Below are 23,931 nucleotides of genomic sequence, written 5' to 3' on the forward strand. Positions count from 1 at the left end.
ACAACTTTAACTTTAGACTGTTGACTTCACCCCATTCCTAAGAGGTCTGTAAGAGGCGTGCATAAGTGCACCAATGTGCCTACCGTCCCTATCCTACTGTCCCCATTTATTCATATCATTTCCTGTATTCATAATCATGTTTATACTTATATCTGTTATCTTATACATGATTGACAAATAAATAAAATAAAATAGGAAAGGATACTGGACTTCAGTGACTCTCCACCAGATAACTCATTCACCCTCTGCAGCAAAAAGGGTGTAAGCTCCTTTCCTGTGATCCTTTCCCCCCTGTAAGTGGAACAACAAGCATAGCCTTGCATGATTGACAGCTAATCCATTTACAGAATCAGCAATTTTTGCAAAAAGAAAAGAAAAACCCCTTATCAAAACGCTTCTGATTGGGAGGAACCTTGAAGAAAGCTTCCCCAAGGATGATACATTTTTGACGAGAAACACAGTAGGGGATCTGTGATTGCATCTGCTCAAACTGTGAAAAAGGTGAATATTGGGGAAAGCAACCTGAACTGGGATCTCCCAGCATTATTTCCCTAGTTCGTCCTGTCCCTGAAGCTGAAATGTTCAATGAATGAAAACAACGCAAGTGTCTCTTCCTTTGAATCATGGCAAGTTTTGAATTGTGCAAAAATGTCCCAGGGAAAAAGATTTAGCCATCTATCAGCTTTAAGGTAAAGGTAAAGGTTCCCCTCGCACATATGTGCTAGTCGTTCCCGACTCTAGGGGGCAGTGCTCATCTTTGTTTCAAAGCCGAAGAGCCAGCGCTGTCCGAAGACATCTCCATGGTCATGTGGCCGGCATGACTAAATGCTGAAAGTGCATGGAACGCTGTTACCTTCCCACCAAAATGGTCCCTATTTTTCTACTTGCATTTTACATGCTTTCGAACTGCTAGGTTGGCAGAAGCTGGGACAAGTTAACTTTGCCTTCTGTTGCAGACGTTGGAAAATATTCCTAGGTGTGTACAAAGGTAAACACCCAAAAACAATCTTCCTTGGAGGCAGTGGTGTCCATGGGGGTAGGGTGGGGGTATTGAATTTGTAGGATAGATGACACAATGTTGCAATCCAACCCCCTTCCTTTTTTTGGACCCTTTTTTGAATCATAATCCTCCATTGTACAGATTTGGTGTTTAGTTAAAATTTAATATTCCTAGAATTTACATTGCTATGATGCTGAATACTCAGTATCAAAACCATACCTATACAAAACCACTACAGTATATACTTAACTTGAAATATCAGAATGATCAAGTCCATGTTACACTTGGGAGATTGGGTCGAGAAAAAATGATGACAGATACAATGTAAAGGCATCTCATGAGCTTATCAACCAACCAGAATAGTGCAAAATGAGTTTCAATCAGAATAGAGCTGAAGGGACCTTGGAGGTCCTACTCCAGCCCCCTACTGAAACAGAAGACCTTATACCATTTCAGACAAGTGCTTGTCCAATCTCTTCTTTAAAATCTCCAGGGATGAAGCAGTCAACCCTTCTGAAGGCAAGTTGTTCTACTGGTTAATTGTCCTCACTGTTAGGAAGTTTCTCCTTAAAGAAACTTTAAGTTGTTTCTCTCCTTGATTAGTTTCCATCCATTGTTTATTGTCCTGCCCTCTGATGCTTTGGAAAATAAATTGAGCCCCTCTTCTTTGTTTATTTATTTTTATTTTATTTATTTTGATAACAGATACAAGTGTAAACTTGTTTGTGGCAGTCTCTCTAAATACTGGAATATTGCTATCATGTCCGCCCTAGTCCTTCTTTTCTCTAGACTAACCAAACCCAAATCCTGCAACCGTTCTTCATACGTTTTAGTCTCCAGGCCTTTAATCATCTTAGTTGCTCTTCTTTGCACTTTTTCCAAAATCTCAACATCTTTTTTGTAATATGGTGACCAAAACTGGATACAGTATTCCAGGTGTGGCCTTACTAAGGCTTTATAAAGCAGTATTATGCTTGAATAGATTTGAACAGGAGATTTTGCACACCTATTACAGTGCTGTTAAACTATTATGTGAATTGATGATGTATTAAAAAATAGCCTTACCGAGCCTCATCCAAAGCTTGCTGGATTGCTTCTTCAATAAACTGCCCAGAAGCAGCTTCATGTGGAGGACAGGGAACTGCAATCAGGACTCCACTGCCCAGCTTCAAAGTTAATGACCTGGCTGAGAAAAAAAGTTTCATTGTTGGACCATGGCCCTACCTTTGTTAGCAAATAGCACTTAGACTTATATACCATTTTACAATGCTTTTACAACCCTCTCTAAGCAGTTTACAGAATCAGCATATTGCCCCCAACAATCTGGGTCCTCATTTTATCAACCTCAAAAGAATGGAAGGCTGAGTCAACCTTGAACCTGGTGAGATTCGAACTGCCAAATTGCAAGCAGCCGGCAGTCAGCAGAAGTAGCCTGCAGTACTGCACTCTAACCACTGCGCCACCGAGGCTAAAAATGGCGGGAGAGATAGCTATGATGTGCTCTAAGAAGGGAAGTTCTACAAATATTAATATAGTTCAAAGTATGATGTTCAAGAGTCAGCTGCTTCACTCTCAATCTCCATACGTACACTGTACTGTGCTTCCTCTCTCTTCATAGTAGTATTGTAGTTTAGTTTCAACCCTAATCCAGCCTAGCCCCTAACCGTAACTTACGATACCCACTCTATTCTCCCAAACTCTATTCTTGAGTCACAGCAAGCAAAATTACTGGGATAAGAAAATAGGCTTCATAGAATTTGTTATTTATTTTATTATTATTCCAATTTATATAGAATAGAATTCTTTATTGGCCAAGTGTGATTGGACACACAAGGAATTTGTCTTCGGTGCATAAGCTCTCAGTGTATATAAAAGCTGTAAGTGATAAATCATGATCATAGTCATCATAAAAATACATTCATCATACAATATTAAGATACAACACTTAGTGATAGTCATAGGATACCAAATAATCAATCAACATAAATCAATTGCAGGCAGTCAGCAGAAATATTGCATTCTAACCATTGTGCCACCTCGGCTATTAAACAATTAAATGAAGTTAATTCAATCAATGGTTAATGTTCCATGTACAATATATGAAGCCATTCAGAATTATTTGTTGAGATGGGTAACCCTACAAAATGAATGAATAAACAAAAAAGCAAACAAACATACATGGCACAAAAGTGTCTCATGCATAACTCAACGAACAAAAGTTTGAGATAGATAGATAGATAGATAGATAGATAGATAGATAGATAGATAGATAGATAGATAGAGGTAGGTAGGTAGGTAGGTAGGTAGGTAGGTAGGAAGGAAGGAAGGAAGGAAGGAAGGAAGGAAGGAAGGATGAACTGGGGCTGAAGGTGAAGACAACATAGGTCTCCCCATTCTGCCTCCGTCGTGCTGCATTGTTTCTCACTACTGATTACAACACTTTATAGTGTCACTAAGTCATAGTGATATAAAGCCTATCTTCATAACTGATATATTGGTGATGGTTGGATGCGGCAGTAGATCAATAGTGAACAAAAAGTCTCAGCAGAGACTAAAGAGTGCAAAACAAATATTGCAGAAAATACAGTTGGTACAAAATGTGGTGTTTACCAGTGTAAGATAAAGTGGATCATAGGATTCTGTACTGAAAAATCTGCAATGACTACAAACTAATTACCAGGAATTATTTAAAGTTCTTGTGTTATATTTTAAAGTTCTAAACTACTCAGGGTCTGACTATTATTTTCCCCCAAACTTGTACCTAACCAAGACATAAATATGTCTTACCAGTGTGTTTTTTCTGTCATGCACCTATTAAATTGCCTTCATCTCACCTCCTACCTTCCAGGCAAACGAATGAGATAGCTTTAAGTTCCTTAGATGTATCAATAATTTTTAATTTTGGGACAAAGGGAAATCTCCAGCATGTATTTGTGTCTCTCTACTTTGGGGAAAAGACAAGTAGTTACAGCAGGTTGAGGTAGGATGGGGATGACCCATGGGATTAGCAAATTTCATGCTAGTTTTCTACTAAATCAAGCAGTGTCTGAGTTCAGAAGAAGGGAAGAACCCTCTGTAAGAGATTGTCTATCCCATGATAAACCTGACAGATGTGAAGAGTACCAGGAGAGACCTTTTAAAGAACGAAGATGTCATAGGCTCTTCTTTGTGGAACATGAAAGGAATACTCTTCTGCATTTCTCTTGTGCTAAGGAATACATTCTCTTCAAAACTGAACTCCCTCCCAACTCATAGATCTGAACTTATTTATTTTGTCATCTTTTTAATTGTATTTGTTAATTGAATCTGTATTGTTATTTTTTTAATATTCTGTTTGTCTTAAACTTTATTAACCGCTTTGCCAGACCAGAAGGGTGGAATATAAATAAAATGAAAAGAGAAGCCCTGACTGGGACAAGGAGTAGTGAATAAATATGGGGATCTTGTAAAATACATAAAATTGGAATATATAATGGCATTCTAACAATGGGTTAGAGCAGCGGTCACCAACTGGTGGTCCGTGGACCACTGATGGTCTGAGAGAAAATTTTGGTGGTCCTCAGAAAAATGATTTGCATTTTTTTATATTGCACTAAATTAGGGATCCTCAAACTATGGCCCCTGGGCTGGATACATGCAATGAACATTTGTGTTGCTGCAGAGAGTCTCCCCCCTCGGGGTCTTTTTGTGTGGGTCGAAGGGGAGCAGAAATTCCTACTCGGGGTCTGCTTCAGCCTCTTGGTACCTGGCAGCCTGGCAGTACCTGGCCGGTCTTCCCTCTGCTTGGAAAGACTATGCTCGTAGTCCCCAGTGAGGTGCTTCTGCTGAGCCCCCTTCTCAGCCAGATCCAATTTGAACTAAGCCAGCTGTTTTGCCAACTCTTTCTCCTGGCAGCTGCTTAGCTCCAACAACTGCTTCCTGTTGGGGCCCTAATGAGCCCAGGCGGGCAGGCGAGGAGTCACTGGGAGGGAAGGGACAATTAGAGGTTGGCAAGGCATCCCTTGACATGAGTGACATTGAGTTGGCCATACCCAACCAGTCACATGACCACCTAGCCACGCCCACCCAGCCGGTTGTTAGGCAGATCATATTAATGGTCCACAAGATTTAAAATTATGAATTTAGTGGTCCCTGAGGTCCAAAAGGTTGGTGACCCCTGGGTTAGAGAACTGCAAAGATAAAAGCAGTAGATGCAAGAGACCTTGATGTCTGTAGAAAGACAACACATGCAGTAACTGAGTGTTCAAAGGCTGCAGTTCAGTAGAATCAACATGCTCTACATGTTCTATAGTACTTAAGATTTCATATAGGAATTTGTATGCTTCAATACCTGCATCAGAAACAAAATGCATATTGAAAATCAGTAAAACAAGAAGTCAACTGGACCCATCTTCAGTGGGTTTTTGGTGGTGGGCATTGGATGGGTTTTGGTTGGGGGGGGACAGGGACAGCAGTCAACATGTCAACTTCCACTGCAATAGTGTGGTATAGTTCAGAAAAATCTTTAGCACTTAATTTTGTGGCATGTACAAATTGGGCCTCGGGAATTGCTGAAAAATGGCAGTTGTGGGTATAGGATTTGAAGCCTGTAGAAGGATAGAGCAGAAGACGTCAAGGAGAAAGAGAGAGAAAACTGCTGAAGATAGAAAGGGGAATTTTGGCATGTCTTTAGCTTGATGCTACATGTACTAATGTAGAAGAAAACCTTCTTGACGTCAGTGAGCTTTTGACTTCCACCAGGCATGTAAAGCTTGGCGGTTTTTGACAGAGAAATTGACAGAGAAACTTCTCAGCTGAAGATTCCACTCATCCAAGATGCATCTTATTCTTACTAACAGCTCACCAATCAGTTGAGCAGCAGCTTTCTCATCCTGCACCCGATATGGTGCCTGGAAGCCACTTCGGTGAGAGAAGAAGGCTGGGAATTCTCTTGATTTTCCAAAGGTAGCCACACAGACTCCTTGAGTTTCCTACAGAGGTAAGACAAGAAAGATGGATTGAAAAGACAAAATGCCATGTAGAAGGAAAAGCTCAGACCCAGTGGAGGTTTCTTCTTTTAAAAATTGGATAACAATCTCTTAACTTTGGGAGGATTACTTCTATTATGTGCACAACATTGTTTATTGTGGGCTAGAAATTACAATGTGATTGAACTGCAGTGTATTGTATTTATTATTTAGTTCAATTACATGAGACATAGAACATATCTCACCTACTCCCTGGGATTCCATAGATCCAGATCAGAGGTGGGTTTCAGCAGGTTCTGACCAGTTCTGGAAAACCGGTAGCGGAAATTTTGAGTAGTTCGGAGAACCGGTAGTAAAAATTCTGACTGGCCCCATCCCCATCTATTCTCTGACCCCCGAGTCCCAGCTGATTGGGAGGAAATGGGGATTTTGCAGTAACCTTCCCCTGGATTGGGGAGGGAATGGAGATTTTACAGTATCCTTCCCCATGCCCACCAAGCCACACCCACCAAGCCACACCCACAGAACCGGTAGTAAAACTTTTTGAAACCCACCCCTGATCCAGATGCCTGATATATCTTGGAACTATACAGTGAAAGGCCTTGCAAGTAATAGCAAGCATTTTCAGTTAGGCCAGACGTGTCTTGGCAACCAATTCAAAAACTTCAGAATTAATACGTATCCTGCAATGGTGGGATTAATATGCCAGTGGCCTAAACACTGCATTCTGGAACAGTTCCCGTAACCAAATCATTTCGTAAACCAGCTGCATGCAAACAATTTTAATTGCATCTCTAGTTGCTAGGAAATACAGGGATATTGATTTTATTTTGATCCTTTAATACATTATTTTAGTAACAGTATTTATTTGTCCCCTTTAAAGCCAAAGTATTACCAATGAAGATCAATAAAATATCAAATTAAACAAATAAAATAGGGAAACATCTAATTTAAAAACACAGACTTGTAAATTGCTTAAGATCATTCAGCAAAAATGTTTGACAATCTTCTAAAACTAAACAAGAGGATTCCACAATCAGAAGTTGCCACAGAAAAAGTACCGTCCAGCATTCCCAGCATTTTATGCATTTTAAAATATATCTAAACTCCAATTACCCACAGATCCCTTCCATCTCTCCTTCAAACGGGCAAAGATCCCACTTCTTAGCATACCAAGGCCTGACATTTTGAGACATTGAGCCAATGAGTATGTAGAAATTTTATAATTTTATAGCTTACCAGATACTCCAGTGTTCTGCCAATATCAAGTATAGACTTAACACCTGCAGAAATTACAGCAACTGGAGTACGACTTAACTCAGTCAGATCAGCACTCACATCCAAAGCTGAAAAAGATAAAATATCAGTACAAATTCTGGAGGAACCTCTCACATATTACCCAACTTCTTTCATGCTTCTCAGGAGAAAAATATTAAAATCCTATAATGAAATAACATATGACATTGCCCCAAAGATACTTTTACAAAAGGCAATTTAACTTTTTTTTTTTACTTGAAAACATTTCGCTTCTCATCCAAGAAGCTTCTTTCGTTCTAACTAAATGATTGGGAATGGAAGGAATCCATTCATCCTTCCATATGAAGTTGCCTTATGCTATTAATGATCCATCTCCCCTGGTCAGAACTCACTCCAGGATAAGATTGAATAGGCACTGGCCTGGGATGCCAACATTGAAAACTTCCAAAAAAACACAATAAAAAATTGAAAAACAGTTAATGGTCCACATTGTGAGCCAATGTGCCCTCTCAAGGATTAAATAATACTTTGTACTACAAACAGGGTGAAAATGGTGGCTCAGTGGCTAAGACACAGAGCTTGTCGATCAGAAAGGTCGGCAGTTTGGCAGTTCGAGTCCCTAGTACAGGTCTCCTGCGTGAGCAAGGGGTTGGACTCGATGACCTCCAAGGTCCCTTCCAACTCTGTTACTATTAAAAGGAAGGTAAAATGGTCTGGGCTTGAAAATGTCAAGCTCAACAACTCAAAGAAAACAAAATAAGAGGGTGCCTTTTGGGGATTGATATACCTATCACTAAAATTCTGATTGTGTTTATCTATTCGTAACTTAACCCAAATGGTACATTATACTGTAATAGTTTTTGAATCAAGGTATCTAAAAGCTGCTGGCTTAAATAATGCATAAAAAAATCTGGGATCCATTACTCCAATGGAATTGAAATTTCCAGGATAACTAGACCAGTTTAATCACAAAGTTGTGACTGTTGCAGCACCCCTATTGCATGAGATCATGATTTCTAATGCTTCTTGCCAGTTGCCCATGAGTAAAGTCAATGAGGAAGCCAGCAGAAAGTTACTGCTTCTACTGCTTTTTTGCCCAACCCCGTCAATTTAGGTAAGGAAATATTGACTTATTACTCAGGTTTGTTTGCCACTGCAATTATTGTATGTAGTCTTCTTAGATGGTGATAGGATTGTCCAGCATTGGGATTTAAAAAATGGTCAGATAACAGATTAACAGAGTTGGAAGGAACCTTATAGGTCATCTAGTCCAACCCCCCACTCAAGCAGGAGACCCTACACCATTTCTGACAAATGGCAGTCCAATCTTTTCTTGAAAGCCTCCAGTGATGAAGCTCCCACAACTTCCAAAGGCAAGCTGTTCCATTGGTTGATTGTTCTCACTGTCAGAAATTTTCTACTTATTTCTTAGGTTGAATCTCTCCTGGGTCAGTTTCCATCCATTATTCTTTGCCTGGCCTTTGGGTTCCTTGGAAAATAGCTTGATCCCTTCCTCTCTGTGACAGGCCCTCAAATATTGGAACACTGCTATCATGTCTCCCCTGATCCTTCTCTTCACTAGACCAGCCATGCCCAATTCCTGTAAGCCTAATTATAGTCCATAGAAAGGTGGGTGGGATGTCACGGTCAAGAGATGACACCAACGTTCTTGTGAAGTGGCAAGGAGGAGAAAACAAGAATTAGATGAAATCAGGGCTACATGACTCCAGGATCAAAGTCAGGACAAATAACATAGAGAAGGGAAAACAGAGGAGAAGACGCATGCATGCTCCAGAATGACAACAGATACAGAAAGTGGAAAGAGGAAAAGACAAAGGAGCAGAGAAATGCATGTCTCCAGGATTATAGAGAAAGAACAAATACCAGAGGAGATGGAGAAATTGAGGAGTAAAGGGCTGCACAACTCTGAATGAAATGAAAACATGAGAGTATTCTTGAAGGATGGCAGATCAACCAGAAGTGATCAATGAACAATTCAAAAGCATCCATCGATAAATGAAGAAGAGCAACATTTCTCTTGATACACATCTTTCTTTTTAATAAATTGATGTTTTCTTCTTTTCAAAGAAAAATGATATCAAAACTATTGAGGAAAATTTAATGCTCATTCTGGTCACATCAGCTTGCACTACCTTTTTCTCAAAGGTGATGTAACAGGACACAGATGCCTAAATGTTGAAATATGTTAATATAATATTGAATTACAATAAACTTTCCAATCTGACTGCTTTGGAAGTTGCACCAAACACAGAAGTTTGTAAAAAGAATTTTTCTGAGAGACTTGGAAAAGTGCTATTTTTCCAGACATCAAGAATTGGCTTTTGGAAACGTGCAACGTACCAATTTTGGGAAAGACAATATTTTCAACTAATTAGAAAATGAAGTAATATGGTCTTCTTTGGTATAGATAATGTAATTGAAAATTCTGGGAGATATACTGGGAGATATCCAGGTATAACAAACCTGGAAGGCAGTAGAATAACTAAAATTTGGTTAAAATGGTATTGCACAAATGTTTTAAGGTATTTCTATTTTTCTAGTCCTGATTCTGGTACAAAATGCATTCTAGAATAATCCAAGCTGCTTTGACTCTTCTCTTTCTTGCAACTCTTCTCCTGTGTAAAATAACTCTGAGTAGAACTGACAAGAAATAATTGTTACAAAGACAATTTCTATTTTCTTCTGACAAACTAGAAAGAAAAATACATGTAGTCCTTGACTTATGACCACATTGGAGCCCCAAATTTTTGTTGTTAAGTGAGACATTTGTTAAATGAGTTTTGCCCCATTTTACGAACTCTCTTGCCTCAGTTATTAAGTGAATCGCTTTAGTTGATAAGTTAGTAACCTGGTTCATACGTGATTCTGGTTTCCTCATTGATTTTGCTTGTTAGAAGTTCGCAAAAGGTGATCACATGACCCTGGGACACTGCAACCGTCAAAAATGTGAATCAATTGTCAAGCATCTGAATTTTGATCATATGACCATGGAGATGCTGCAAAGGTCATAACTGTGAAAAACAATCATAAGTCACTTTTTTCAGTGCCATTGTAACTTTGAATGGTTACTAAACAAACTGTTGTAAGTTGAGGACTACCTGTAGAGATGGCTGAAATGTTCTATGTATGCCTGTGAGTGTTTCTTACAGTAAGAAGGCCAAGGTGGCGCAGTGGTTAGAGTGCAGTACTGCAGCTACTTCAGCTGACTGCTAGTTCAGCAGATCAGCGAATCAAATCTCACCGGCTCAAGGTTGACTCAGCCTTCCATCTTTCCGAAGTGGGTAAAATGAGGACCCAGATTTTGGGGGCAATATGCTATTTAGTATACTGTCTTTGATGTAAGCCACCCAGAGTCCTTGGAGAGTGGACGGCATAGAAATATGAATAATAAAATAAAATAAAGAAAGAAAGAATTTGGTCATAACAGAAAATAATTTATTTATTTATTATTCAAACTTCTATACCGCCCTTCTCCTTTCGGACTCTGGGCGGTGAACAGCCAAAATAAAAACATTTATATATAAAGTTAAAAATAGATTTAAAATAATTAAATAAATTTGGCCCGTAATTTAAAACTTATCAATTTAAAATCCGTATCAAATTTTAAAACAACCATAAAATCAGGACAGACAGGCTAACTGAAAAAAAAAAGTTTTTAGGGCCCGATGAAACGTCCGGAGGTCGGAGATCACTCGTATCTCTGGGGGTAGATTGTTCCAAAGGGTAGGTGCCACCACAGAGAAGGCTCCCCTCCTGGGGGTCGCCAGCCGGCATTGTCTGGCTGACGGCACCCTGAGGAGGTCCTCTCTGTGGGAGCAAACTGGCTGGTGGGAGGCTATTGGTGGCAGAAGGCATAAAATAATGAATCAGGTTTTATAACTACCGTGTTTCCTGAAAATAAGATCCTGTCTTATATTCTTTTGAACCCCGATAAGCGCTTGGCCTTATTTTTGGAGAGATTTTTTTATTTTGGGATGTGGGGAGCAAGATGAAGCTCCTCTTGCCGTCTTATCTGATTTCCAGGTCTGCGTTTAAATATTTTTGGGGACGGCTTATTTTCGGGGGGGGCTTATTTTAGCGCATGCGCTTAAAAGCCTCATTGGGCTTATTATCAGGGGATGTCTTATTTTTGGGGAAACAGAATATTTAGCTGTAAGAAATACACTATTTGGGTAGGCATAGTTTAGCACTTAGGTGATTCTATCCTACCAGGAGAAGATTGAAGGAGCATGTATTTGTTCATGTGTGCTTGAGAAAAAACACAGAAGGAAATTACCTCAAATTAGCAATTCTTAGACAAACAGCAGGCAAAGAGACAGACATGGAGGGACACAGAATAAATTATTAAGTGCTATCCGTTATGGTTTTTTTTTTTATCAGGAAACTGGTGGAGCAAAGAGACATAGTAATCCAATAAAGAGAGGAAAAATGAGAAAGAGATTTGGAGCAACTCAGTCTAGTTGAATGACAGAATTGCTTTGACAGGTTTTCAAGATTCTGTTACATTACCCTCTTAACAATAAAGATCCTTCCTTACATCAAGAGGTTCTTTTACCCTGAGTTTGACATCTTTGCAGGACTTGACACGATTTCTACTCTATTGACAAGAGTTGAAAAGAATGAAAAGAAGGATTGGAAATGACATGATAGCAGAGTTCCAATATTTAAGGGGCTGTCACAAAGAAGACCACCTGTTCTCCAAAGCACCTGAGGGCATGTTGTGACTCCGACCCCCGAGCCCGCATTATCAGAGGGAGAAGACTTCGAAAGTGAAGAAGAGGAGTTGGCAAGTCCTCCCTCTCCAGGACCCTCCTCTCTGGCAATGCCTCAGGTGTCCTCCAAAGGCCAAGAGATAGGCCAGGAGCCAGGCACTTCCGAGCAGCCGCAGTTAGACAGCGACAGAGATGAGTCTTGGCTGGATCCCCGACAGCGTCGGAAAGATAAGCGCGCGCAGCAGAGAAAGAGGCATGCCAGAGATTAAGCTGAGTCACTGGACCACACCCCACAGGGGATAAAAGGGGGTGTGGTGGCCATTCAGGCCTTGTGATGGACAAAACTGAAAAGCTAGCAAGTCATACTGTGTTTCTGGAACTTCGTTATATGCCCTCCTTGGATTTATTATGGACTGAACTTGACAATTCTTTGGCTTTGTGGACTTATTTTGGTGTATCGGATGGAGGAGAAAAACCTCCCTTTGTGAGTAAAGTCTTTGGCAGGCAGCTACTGGGTTGCTGCCAATTCTGTTATCTCAAAGGAATTCCTGACTGCTGGTTTTATTAACTCCGGGCTGACTGTTTGTGTGCGTGTGTGAGACGGGGACAGAACAGGGCAGGACAAGAAGCAATGGATGGACACTAATCAAGAAGAGAACCAACCTAGAACTAAGGAGAAATTTCTTGACAGTTAGAACAATTAATCGTGGAATGACTTGCTTCCAGAAGTTGTGGGTGCTACAACACTGGCGGTTTTTAAGAAGAGATTGGACAACCATTTGTCTGAAATGGTATAGAGTTTTCTGCTTGACCAGGGAGTTGGACTAGAAGACCTCTAACTCTGTTACTCTACTAAAAAGAGTTGCTGAAAAGTCAGTGCAGCAAAAAGTCCATCAGCAAAACAGGCTGCCTCTTCTTGGACTGAGAACAATGGTCAAATGCTCAAGATGCTTGTTCTCTTCTATTCTAAATGGATTGTCAATTTCAGACAGAATAAAAAATCTTAAAACGAAGTTCCCCATCTATGGAATCAACAGAGATACAGGAATTTTGTACAACTGCAGGCCCGGTCATAAAACTAATCAGCATGGGGCCGATTCCCATTAGAATTTCCATCACAGTAGATTTGCATCTTCATCTCCTTTGCCGATTCCTGACATTCCCGAAAACAGCAGTTTTTGAAAAATAAATGCATTAATAATAAATTTACTGCACTCTTTACATGTAATAAATCTGATACATTGTTTAGTTTGGTTCTTAGGTAGAAATGGATTTTTCCCCCCTGCTCGGTCAGAAGTCTTTTTTAGCATCCATTATTTGAGAACCCATAACTGGAAATCTTTATAAATATTATATGCAAGGCTCAGTGAAAAAAATGCATTACACAGAAATACGAACAAAGGAAAACTATGTTAAATATTTTGAACAAATGAAGTTTATTTCTCTTTATGTATTTACTTTGTATCAGTTACTTAGTCGGCTGTAGAGGAGAATATATGCTGAAACAGCACAACAACAAATAAGTATCGAGTCCCTATTAGGGCTCCGTCAATAGGAGATAACAAAAAGGTAGATGGTTTTGTAACACAACGTTTGGGAATTAAGGGTTTGATTTGTAATTAAAATGATGTTTGTCTTACTCTTTTCTCCTCCCCGGTGGACCCCTCCAATTCCTCCAGTTACAAATACTGGAATTCTTGCTTTGTGTGCCACAATCATGGTTCCCGCCACAGTAGTTCCCCCAGACAATCCCTGTCATGGAACAATCAATAATTATTCAGATTTCATATTTTTCAAATAAACAATAAGTGATATGTGTGAAAGGCTGAAATGTTTTCATAGATAAAGTTAAGCTGGGAATTTTTAAAATCATGATTTGTTGAACAATCCATAATGGCTTTCACCTACAATGCTAAGCTAAAATATTAGATTCCTATATTCTTCTGAAGAGAAAAATATAAGATTATGGTTTAGTGCAATGTGTGAATCAATCGTATGCCAATTCAGTCTGAAAATTCAGTTGAACTCCAACACATCTATAGAGATTTTCAGTCATAGTTGTCTCAAAAGTGCTTTATTTAAAAAGGCAACTGGACTGTTTTTTGAGGAAGAAGTGAAACATCTTATTCTTCCTCAAAAAGCAGCCCAGCTCCCTTTTTTTAAAATAAAGCATTTTAAAACCCCAATACTTCGTATTTGGCTTATGGCATTATCTTTGATAACCAGGACCTTCCTTTATTCCCAAATGTTTTTCTCCTAGACATTCAGGCAACGCTGATAATAAGTAGTGTGGGAGGAATAGCTGAGGAAAAATTACAGGGTGTCATAATGAAGACTTCAAATATTTGAAGAGCTCTTGTACAAATGACATGTTCTCTGTTGCCTTGGACACTGAGATTAAAATTTATAAATAATATTTGCAGAAAAAGCCCTGTCTGGTGGAACATTAGGAGAAACTTCTGAATAGTAAGAACTACTCAGCAGTGAAAAGAACTCCTTCATCGCCAGTCAGATTCAAGATGCTGAATGGGTATCTGAGCCCTTTCTCCAACTTTTAAGGTATTGTGACTCTATGAATTGAAAACCAAACATGAGGTTACCGGATGTGTGCTAACTTCCAAGCATAAACAAAACAAATAGACTGAGAACTACTGTTCCTTTTCATACTCACATGGAGTCAAACAGCCTTTTGCCTCCTTTTTATAGGCTGGATGAAAATCAGGGTGGCAATGCCAATGTTGCTGACTCCAGTGTGAAAAGCTTGCTCTTGGGCTGCTTAGATTCCCTAGAAAATGAAGGCACTCTTTGAAAACGCTATGCTGAATGTAAGAAGGATGGAACAGTTTGGGGCTGGTGGATACATCTTGAATGTTGAGAGCACATTCATAAAGCATGTCATCAAATAGCTTCTATAAGTGGCTTATCTATTTACAAAAAAATGCCAAGATGTCTGGTCACAAAACAACTAAAAAAATCAATCTGGCTTATGGTATAAAAGAGACTTCAATCTCTTTGTAGACAGAGACCACTCTAAACTAAGAAACAAATTCTACTGATTATTTTCAACTTTTCTGTAGACATTATGGCTTGTCTGTGTCTGATTGCACTTCAGATAATTAGTTTCCCTAAGCAGCAGAGAGTAGCAAAGTCCATAAATGAAATTCAAGTGTATCTCAACGTGAAATGACGAATATTTGTTTGGAAATAGCATCTCCAAAGTTTCAAAGGTCTAAGGAAACTTCACCAAACTCTAGCTGCCAATTGGAGTTAATTTTGCTTAATCCTAATCTCCTGTCAAAAAACATTCACTCAGCTGTTTGAGAACTGGTTTTGCAGATTCACTCACAGGAAAACTTCCACCAACTGACCCTTATCCCTGATTTATGTAACACAAGCAAAATAGAATGAGGAATTCCATCAAGTACCTGGCTGAGAACATAGGGGAAGTCTCTGCGAGAGACCTTCATTACGTCCTTGGCTGTTGCAAGAAAGTCCAGTTCTTCATCTTGGAGGCCCACATGGATGTGGCCATTCAATATGCCAATAGTTGCTGGCACACACCCATTTGTTCTGACAATTTCTTCCACTTCTCTGGCCATGCTGGAAAATTCAATATATGGCAACACAGACAGTGAAAGAAAAATGAAGCGGGTAAAAACCAAAATATTTAAGTTAACACATGACGTCATTCCCGCCTTCCTAGTTAGTACTGCTTGCATAAATGTTACACTGTTAGCATCTGGTCCCTTATAAAACATACAAAGGACTGGTTAGCTTTCAGTTAACATAGTTTATTGGCGAAAGCACAACCGAGTGGTTGCAGTGACTTGAAACAGGCAAACCTCGAAAAGGAAAAAAAAAGTCTTCCTTGCAGTTAAGAAAGGACAATTGCTCCTCTGTTCATAAAATTGCTTCAAGGATAGTTATGTGCTGGGAAAAATACCTATCAGTCATAGCACTCCAGCATGAAAAGGGAGGTCTGACTATAGATGTCTTCCTGTATTTTTCCTCTAACATTTTACTCTGTTATAAACAAAGCTGAGCAAAGTCTAAAAAGTAAAAAATAGAAAAGATCAGCATCACAAAGCTGGCTGAGTCACAGACAACTGTTATTTAGGATTTCTCTCTGCTTTCTCTCTTTTCTTTATATAACAACGACAAATGATAACTTTCAGATCCATCTATGCTCCCTGTTTGAGAGATAATTGCAATAACAATAGCACTTAGACTTATATATCACTTCACAGTGCTTTACAGGCCTCTCTAAACAGTTTATAGAGTCAGCATATTACCCCCAACAGTCTGGGTCCTCATTTTACTGACTTTGGAAGGATGGAAGTCTGAGTCAACCTTGAGCCGGTGAGAATTGAACTGCCAAACTGCAAGCAACCGGCAGTCAGCAGACATAGACTGCATTCTACATTCTAACCACTGTGCCACCACGGCTCTTGGGGAGAGGTCTGATTCTGTCATTCTACTGTTACCCTCTTTGAGTCCTGTGCTAAAACTATAAGTTATGTTGGGGGAAGATCAGGTAATCAGTCTCATATGCCATCCCTTTTGTACATGCATTGTATCATTCACATATCCAGAAAAAGTAGAGCTTGCAGTGCGATTTTGACAAAAGGAGATGGAGCTCAAAATGGCCAGTCCTGTAAGGTTGACATCTGCCTTACTATGGGTAGTCCTTAGTCTTTTGATGACTGTTTGAAGTTATGGAAGCCAAAGCACCCCTGGCCATTGTAAATGGTTATGTTGCTCCTCCATGGTCATATGACAGCATGTCAGGCTGGTGAGCTCTACGACTTGTCATGGCTTTCTTTGTTCAGATGACTGTTATTAGTGATTTGAATTTGCTTAATTAACATAATGTTCAGTTAATGTCCGCCACGAAAAAGGGCTAGAAAATTACTTCCAGTCACATGGGTACCTTGACTTATGACTGTAATGACTTATTACTGTAATACTGGGCTCAATTACAGTAATAATTTGAGAACTACATGTATTGAACTGGCAGATTCCAACACAAGATTTTAGAAAGGTGTCCTTAATGCTAGCCTTGGATAAAAAAATTAATCTTGAAAACTATTAAAAATACAACTGAGGCAAATCTATAGGAACCCAATAAAAATGGGGTCTCTTTGAAACTCTTTATTTCCAGGGCCCCCATATCTGGACTGTGCTTTTTTTTTCATACTCCAACTGAATTTCTCCCCTCCACCTGCTCCCCAGTTTCTCACAGGGCTTGTGGGAAGAGGACACATGTCTGCATCAACTTGAAACTGTCAATAAGTAATTATAAAGGTAACAGTAAAGGTTCCCCTCGCACATATGTGCTAGTCGTTCCTGACTCTAGGGGGTGGTGCAGATCTCCGTTTCAAAGCCGAAGAGCCGGAACTGTCAGAAGACATCTCCGTGGTCATGTGGCCGGCATGACTAAACGCCAAAGGCGCACGGAACGCTGTTACCTTCCCACCAAAGGTGGTCCCTATTTTTCTACTTGCATTTTTTATGTGCTTTTGAACTGCTAGGTTGGCAGAAGCTGGGACAAGTAATGGGAGCTCACCCCATTATGCGGTACTAGGGATTCGAACTATAACTATAAACTATAAATATAAATATATAACTTATATATAACAAATATTATATATAACAAATATTATATATATATATATATATATATATATATATATATATATATATAGATATATAGATATATAGATATATATAGATATAGATATAGATATAGATATAGATATAGATATATACAAAAAAATGTTTTCTGAGGTTTTCGCGTGTGTTTGTATGTAGGTCTTTGGTTATTCGGGTTTTCTCCTGCGTAAAATTGGAAGTGTCTTGGTGACGTTTCGACAAAGTCTCATTCGTCATCTTCACGCTGGTGTTTTCAACTTCGTGCTTCTAGGAGCAATGTGTGATTGCAGCTGTTTCTTCCTTTTAACTGCCAGTGGGGGTGTGAGCTAATTGGGTGGGAGCTTGGCTGTGTTCTGATTGGGTGGAGGTGTGTTCTGATTGGTTGGGGGCTTGGCTGTGCTCTGATTGGATTTTACAAAACTTACATATATATATATATTCTTAGAATAACAGCCCCCCACCATTTTGGGCACCAGGGACTGGTTCTGTGGAGAGAGGTTTTCCACAGACTGGAGGGAGCATGGTTTCATGTGCTGCCTTCATCCCATGGATGGGGCTTTGCTTGTTTATGTTGCCTGGTTTCTGGCATACCGCAGCCCAGTGCCAGTCCACAAACTGGGGGTTGGGGACCCCTGTCCTAGAGAACATAGCAGAAAAAGAAAAATTTCCAGAGCATGTTTTTACTTGGCTAGGTGCAAGTAGGAGAATGTCCAGGATTATCTAGAAAGCCCATCCACCTAATATGAATTGAAGCATCAGATAAAAGCTTGAAGTAGCCCACCTCAGATTCTGTGGATATGGCATGCCATGTGTGACTATGGTGCTTTCCAAGGCAACAACTGGTTTTCTACTCTCCATAGCTTCTTTTACCAAGGGATGAATGTTGAAGTCACCATCTAAAATAAAATATATTTAACTGCTCATTATTAATGATTCAAGAATGAACTAACCTGCATTTCTTTCTTTCATCCACTTAATGAAGCAAAATGTCACGTTTATGACATGCAATTGATAGGGTTTTATTTTCTTATGCCCAGACAGGGCTTAGATGTTATTTCCAGAATAATATGGTAACATTTAATTGTGATAAATATAAAGTAGACATGTTTAGAGTTAGGCAGAAACACCCCCATACCCCCACACACAAATGACATATTGGACAAACAGAAATTGATTTCGTTTTCTCTTAATACTAACCTGAAATATTTTTTTTATATAAACCTTTATTAACATTTAAAATCCAAAAATACAAGTTAAAATACATCTATAACAAAAATACATCCCTAATAATTATACAATTCAAAGTCTTTCTGACAGTACGTAATTCTTAACTTTGCTCATCTATTCCCGCATAGTCCTACTTAATCAACATATTTAAACACATTTTGTATCTTATTTTATTCTATACATTCCTTATTTTTAATTTCTATCCATTGATACCAATTTTCCCAAGTTAAGTAGTATTCCGAGTCTTCCTTATTATTTAATTCTAAAGTAAGTTTGTCCATTTCTGCACATTTGAAAATTTTCCGGATTATTGCACAGTCTGTTGGTATAGTAGATATTTTCCAGGTTGCGTGAGTACAATTCTTGCTGCTGTAGTTATATGAATAATTAAATATTTAATCCTTTTAGGGTAATTTCCTTTAATAATTCCCAGAAGAAACAGTTCAGGTTTCAATTCTATTTTACAGTGTGTCTGAAATTTAATATTTCAAGCTGAAGGAATTTTTAAATAAAAACATTAAGATGAAAGGCTGGTTCAAACAAGAATGGTTCCCTAAGATTCTGGACCAAGCCTTGCAGCTGACAGGTGTGCCTTATTCTCAGGTTATTAAAGCACAAATTACAATACCAGATATTATATCGGATGAAAATATAAGGCTTATATTAACTTGATCAATTATATACCTTCCAACAATAATCTTAAAAATGGTTTTATGGGTCCTAAAAAGTACTCAAACTATTTAAGGATGGAAATAAGGACATAACCATTGTTTTTTCCAGCACATCAACATGTTAGCTGTAGCTAAAACTGACTCCTATGGCTACATAATATACAGAATATAGGGCTACATAAATTATGATCCATGATTTATGTAAGCCCATAAAATAATTCTGGTCAGTAAAAATCACAATCCTACTTCAAAAAGCATGGATAAATATAATGAAACTCATTTATACAAAATATAGTAGGTTAAAAAATAGTTACATAAACATTGGAAATGAAATTGCATAATATTTACATTAAATAATTTTAGATAGAATTGTAACTGTTTATTGTGTTACATTTTACATTTTTTCTGTTGTATTTTTTCACTCATGTTTAAGCACTTATAGAGGTTTTTTACTGTGCATGTGTTTGTGTTTTGTTCCTTTTTTGTCATTATTTTAAGAGCAATTCAAAATTATTTTAAAACTTGTAATTCAAAAATTACATATTTAAGTCCTATTTCTTACAATGTGAACGAATCAGGCAAATGTACAATTTGAATAGAGAATCAGAGATGGGTCCTTAAGGTGTGATTTTTCCTCGTTGAGTAAGATAAATACACCTTCCTGGTATAATAATTAAAACAGAAACCCTAGACTGAGACATAGTTTTTTATATTAGACAAATATTTTATGAAAAGTGGGTATTATTGTGTAATATTGTATAATATCTCCATCTGCTGCATTATAGGGGAGATATAAGCCACTTTATTTTCATTAGGTTTCTGTTATAACAATCAGTTAGAAAATCTCTAACCTCTACTATCTACAGAAAATGATTGTCTACTTATTCCAAAGATCAGAGATTATTTGTTTAGATTTATATGACTACCCATCTGGCTATAGTCATTCTTGTTAGAACAAAGTTTAAAAATAAAGAAGCACAATATAGGTCACTGTTAAAACATACAAAATACAACCCAAAGAAGAAACAATAGCTGACAAAACAAAACCCACAAAATAGTATCAAACCATCCAGATATCACTAAATTGAGTTTAAAACAGAAATATTTTCTTTTTTTTAAAGTTATTTAAGAATGTTTACATAGAATGAAAAAAGAAATGCAAGGAATTAAAAAGAGAAAAGGAAAGAATTTGTTTAGAATATATGAATAACTTAAATCTTTTTAACAATTACAATCTTATTATCCCCACTCCCTCTTAGATATCATACAAATCCCTTCGGCCCCTAATTTAATCACATCTTTCTTCAATCTTTAAATCCACAAATCATCATTTCTTTCAAAAACAGAGGCATTTTCATGATAGCCTGAAGCCCTTATAATCCACAGAGTCTATAAAATTGTTTATTTTTCATTTGAAAATCTAGAATTAAGATAATGGCATTTCTTTTTGCCCTCTCTCAGTTTTACTCTGTGACTTAACTACAAATATACATAATGATTTTGCATGGCTTAATTTGGCTTAATATTATATATTTTATTCTTTATTGAACTGATTGATGTCTTATCAATATGTTTTCATCAGGAGGTGGGTAAAATTGAAAGAAATGTTTGTGAAAAGCAGGAGTCTGGTAGCAACTTTCCTGATTAGCAAATGTTGCTCAAAAGGCATACACTCTGTGATGATTACAGCTGGAACTTTAATAAAGAAAACAGAATTTGGTCCATTCACTTAAAATGGAAAGCAAACCAAATTCTGTGAATCTTCAGTCCAGACACAAAATTCCATTTTTAACAGTTGCATGCAAGTTAAATTATGCCTGCCTCTTTTACATCTCATCACCCCAACCTCCGTAATAAAGGAGTAACCTTTTCAGGGTACACTCACTATGCAAAGATCTTCTCAAACAGGGTAGATAATGAGCCAATGCAGCATTGCTATTCCACAATACAAAGGTGGCCTTCCAATAATTTTTTGCCACAACAGAAAACCAATTCATGAGTGCAGATCTGCAAAAAATGAAATGGTGGTAAATGCGATACACAAAATAAAAATATTTGTGTTATAGAAGAATGTGTAAAAATCCAGACAGGGTTCAGGCTGACAGATTTAAGCAATAACTTACAAGCAAACAACTTGTTTGATTGTCACTTTGATTGCAAACCCAGCCACAAGATGTTTTATAACCACGATAAATTCAAATCGTGGTTTTGTGGAATGTGTGAACCCAAAGTAGTAAGCTATTATCATCTCCATTCAGATCTGTAATAGAACTGAAAACATTCTAGTGGCATTGGACTGAAACTGATTTATTATTTTAGTTTTACTTAGACCCAATTCTATTTAACCACATGATTTGAGTAATATGTGAATACATCTATTATTACATTGCAACCTGAAATGAATCACTGTAAAAATGGGAACACATTAAAGGAATCTGTGAAATTTGTCTACTATATTTATATACCAATTCTCATGAATGAAGGCAAATATACATGTCCCAGGATAATGTTTCAGGATCCAATCCTGGTTCACCAGGCCCAGAGGTTTAGTCTTCAGATTTGTGCTGGAGCCCAATTCCCAGGGAATTTCTCTCTACCGGAATGTGTGCGTATCGACTGAATTCTGCAATATACTAAATTCTTTTCACTAGGCTAAAAAGTCCTTTGAATAAATTATTTGTACATGGTTCAAAGATAAGTAGAATAGTCAGATATTTAACTGTAGCAGAGTACTTTAAACTGCCGCTTTGTGCAGCAAAGGAGCAAGTGAGTTGTGTCCTTCCATACTTAAAAAGATTGATGTAGACAAAAAACTAAACATCTGTGTTGTGCTATGTTGTATTTTAAAAGCATAATTCCAAACCCTTTCAGAAGTGCAACCCCACTTCAGTCTCTGTTAGTTGGGATCTCAACTAACATAGCAAAAACTATTTTAGCAGACTATACAAAATAGCAAACAGCTCTGCAGGTTGGGGAGGGGGAAACAGCTTTTCTTTTTATCTTGTAACATTTTTGTTTCTGCTTCTATTAAAAATAATTTAAAACATTTTGTAGGATTATTTCTTGTAATCAGTTTTAACCACATCAGTTTGAATTACAGCCTTGTATCTATTCCTCCACTTCAACATTGCAAAAAGTATCTTTGGCCTCGCAGATTAAAGACTTGTGACTCTAGTTCAGATGCCAAGGAAGGTTAAATTAATATGCCTCTCAATCAAATGCTGTTTGGTTTAATTTCAAATCAGCTTAAACCTCTGTCCATGCTTACTTTAAAAATTAAGCAAGTTTCACCAGTGTGTTTTTAAACCTTCCCATCTATCTCAGCCAATACCGTACAGCATTCTCAGTAAAATATTTTAAATTTTCATGGTGAGAAATTTTTGTTTCCACCGGTGTGGTGATCTAACATTTAAAGATCTAACATTAATCTCTGTTCTGAGAAAAAGATGGTCATATAGCCAACTCCTTACCTCTGGCATCTGTTTCTTGCGATCATACGCTGACTGAAATTTTAATGGGGGCTGGGTGGAATTGCAACAGAAGAATCTTGGTGGCTTCAGCTGTGCTGCATTTCAGCTCCAGAGTAGTGTTGACCAACTCCATTTATCATTAACATTAACAGAAAAAAACAGGTGGCAGGCTGGAACCATTCAACGCTCTGAAGAAAGGGGAGTCTAAAATATCAAATTTCCAGCATCAATTGAGAAATTTCCTTTTGAGAAATTAAAAGCAGATTTGAATAAATCTGAGGCACTATATTTTCAGAAAAGTTAAAAGGAAGTTCAAAAGATAACAGTATTGCAAAAAGTAGTTTTTGTCAATTTATCATCCAAAATAAGATTAACATGCCTCTGTCTAGACACCTAACTTGCATCCTTCCTGGCTATTCATTATTCTTTGAAACTTCTATCACTATTAGCTGTGAGGGTTTAAATTTTAGTTGATTGAAATAAGACCCTCATCAAGGGGCTATGATGGAATGTTTAGAAATATTCTTACTTTTCAGATATAAACTAATAAAAATAACTCTCCATGCTGAGGACAGAAGGACAGATGAAGTTATATTTCTGCTGATGATATGTGTCTATTGATATGTTGATCAACTGATTCATGTATTATCCTAAATTGTAATTTAATCATTTTATCAAATAAGTCATAGTTGGGTTTACACAACATGCTAAGTTATAATGTTTAAAAATGAAAATATCTGAATTCACAGAATATGTTCAAAACCAATCATTTAATAAACAAATTAATAATAATGTATTAATCCAGTTTCTTGAGTTTACATTTTCATTAACCCATACATCAACATTGAGTTAACACAATGAGTCACAAATTGGTGAAACATATTTTAGCTTAAGAATTGTATGTCATTCCTTAGTACAAAACTCCTAGTTTTTTTCAATATTACTTAAAATAGT

The 23,931-nt window shown here is 37.7% G+C and overlaps 1 protein-coding gene across 1 annotated transcript in view; it reads right to left on the reverse strand.

Moving 5' to 3' along the window:
* LOC117655647 (uncharacterized) overlaps positions 1-23,087 on the reverse strand; it is a 47,465-nt gene extending 24,378 nt beyond the window's left edge. Inside the window, exons 1-9 of the mRNA XM_060694515.2 lie at positions 22,978-23,087; positions 21,393-21,514; positions 18,391-18,505; positions 15,383-15,557; positions 13,598-13,709; positions 7,207-7,313; positions 5,844-5,970; positions 2,066-2,186; positions 206-291 (exon numbers count right to left, since the gene is read on the reverse strand). Coding sequence (XP_060550498.2) covers positions 206-291; positions 2,066-2,186; positions 5,844-5,970; positions 7,207-7,313; positions 13,598-13,709; positions 15,383-15,557; positions 18,391-18,505; positions 21,393-21,514; positions 22,978-23,003 — 991 coding nt within the window. The 5' untranslated portion in view covers positions 23,004-23,087. The remainder of the gene's footprint in view (positions 1-205; positions 292-2,065; positions 2,187-5,843; positions 5,971-7,206; positions 7,314-13,597; positions 13,710-15,382; positions 15,558-18,390; positions 18,506-21,392; positions 21,515-22,977) is intronic.
* Positions 23,088-23,931: the final 844 nt, after the last annotated feature.

This window comes from Pantherophis guttatus, chromosome 7 (genome assembly GCF_059756535.1).
Source record: "Pantherophis guttatus breed Tessera chromosome 7, ASM5975653v1, whole genome shotgun sequence".
Classification (NCBI taxonomy): Eukaryota; Metazoa; Chordata; class Lepidosauria; order Squamata; family Colubridae; genus Pantherophis; species Pantherophis guttatus.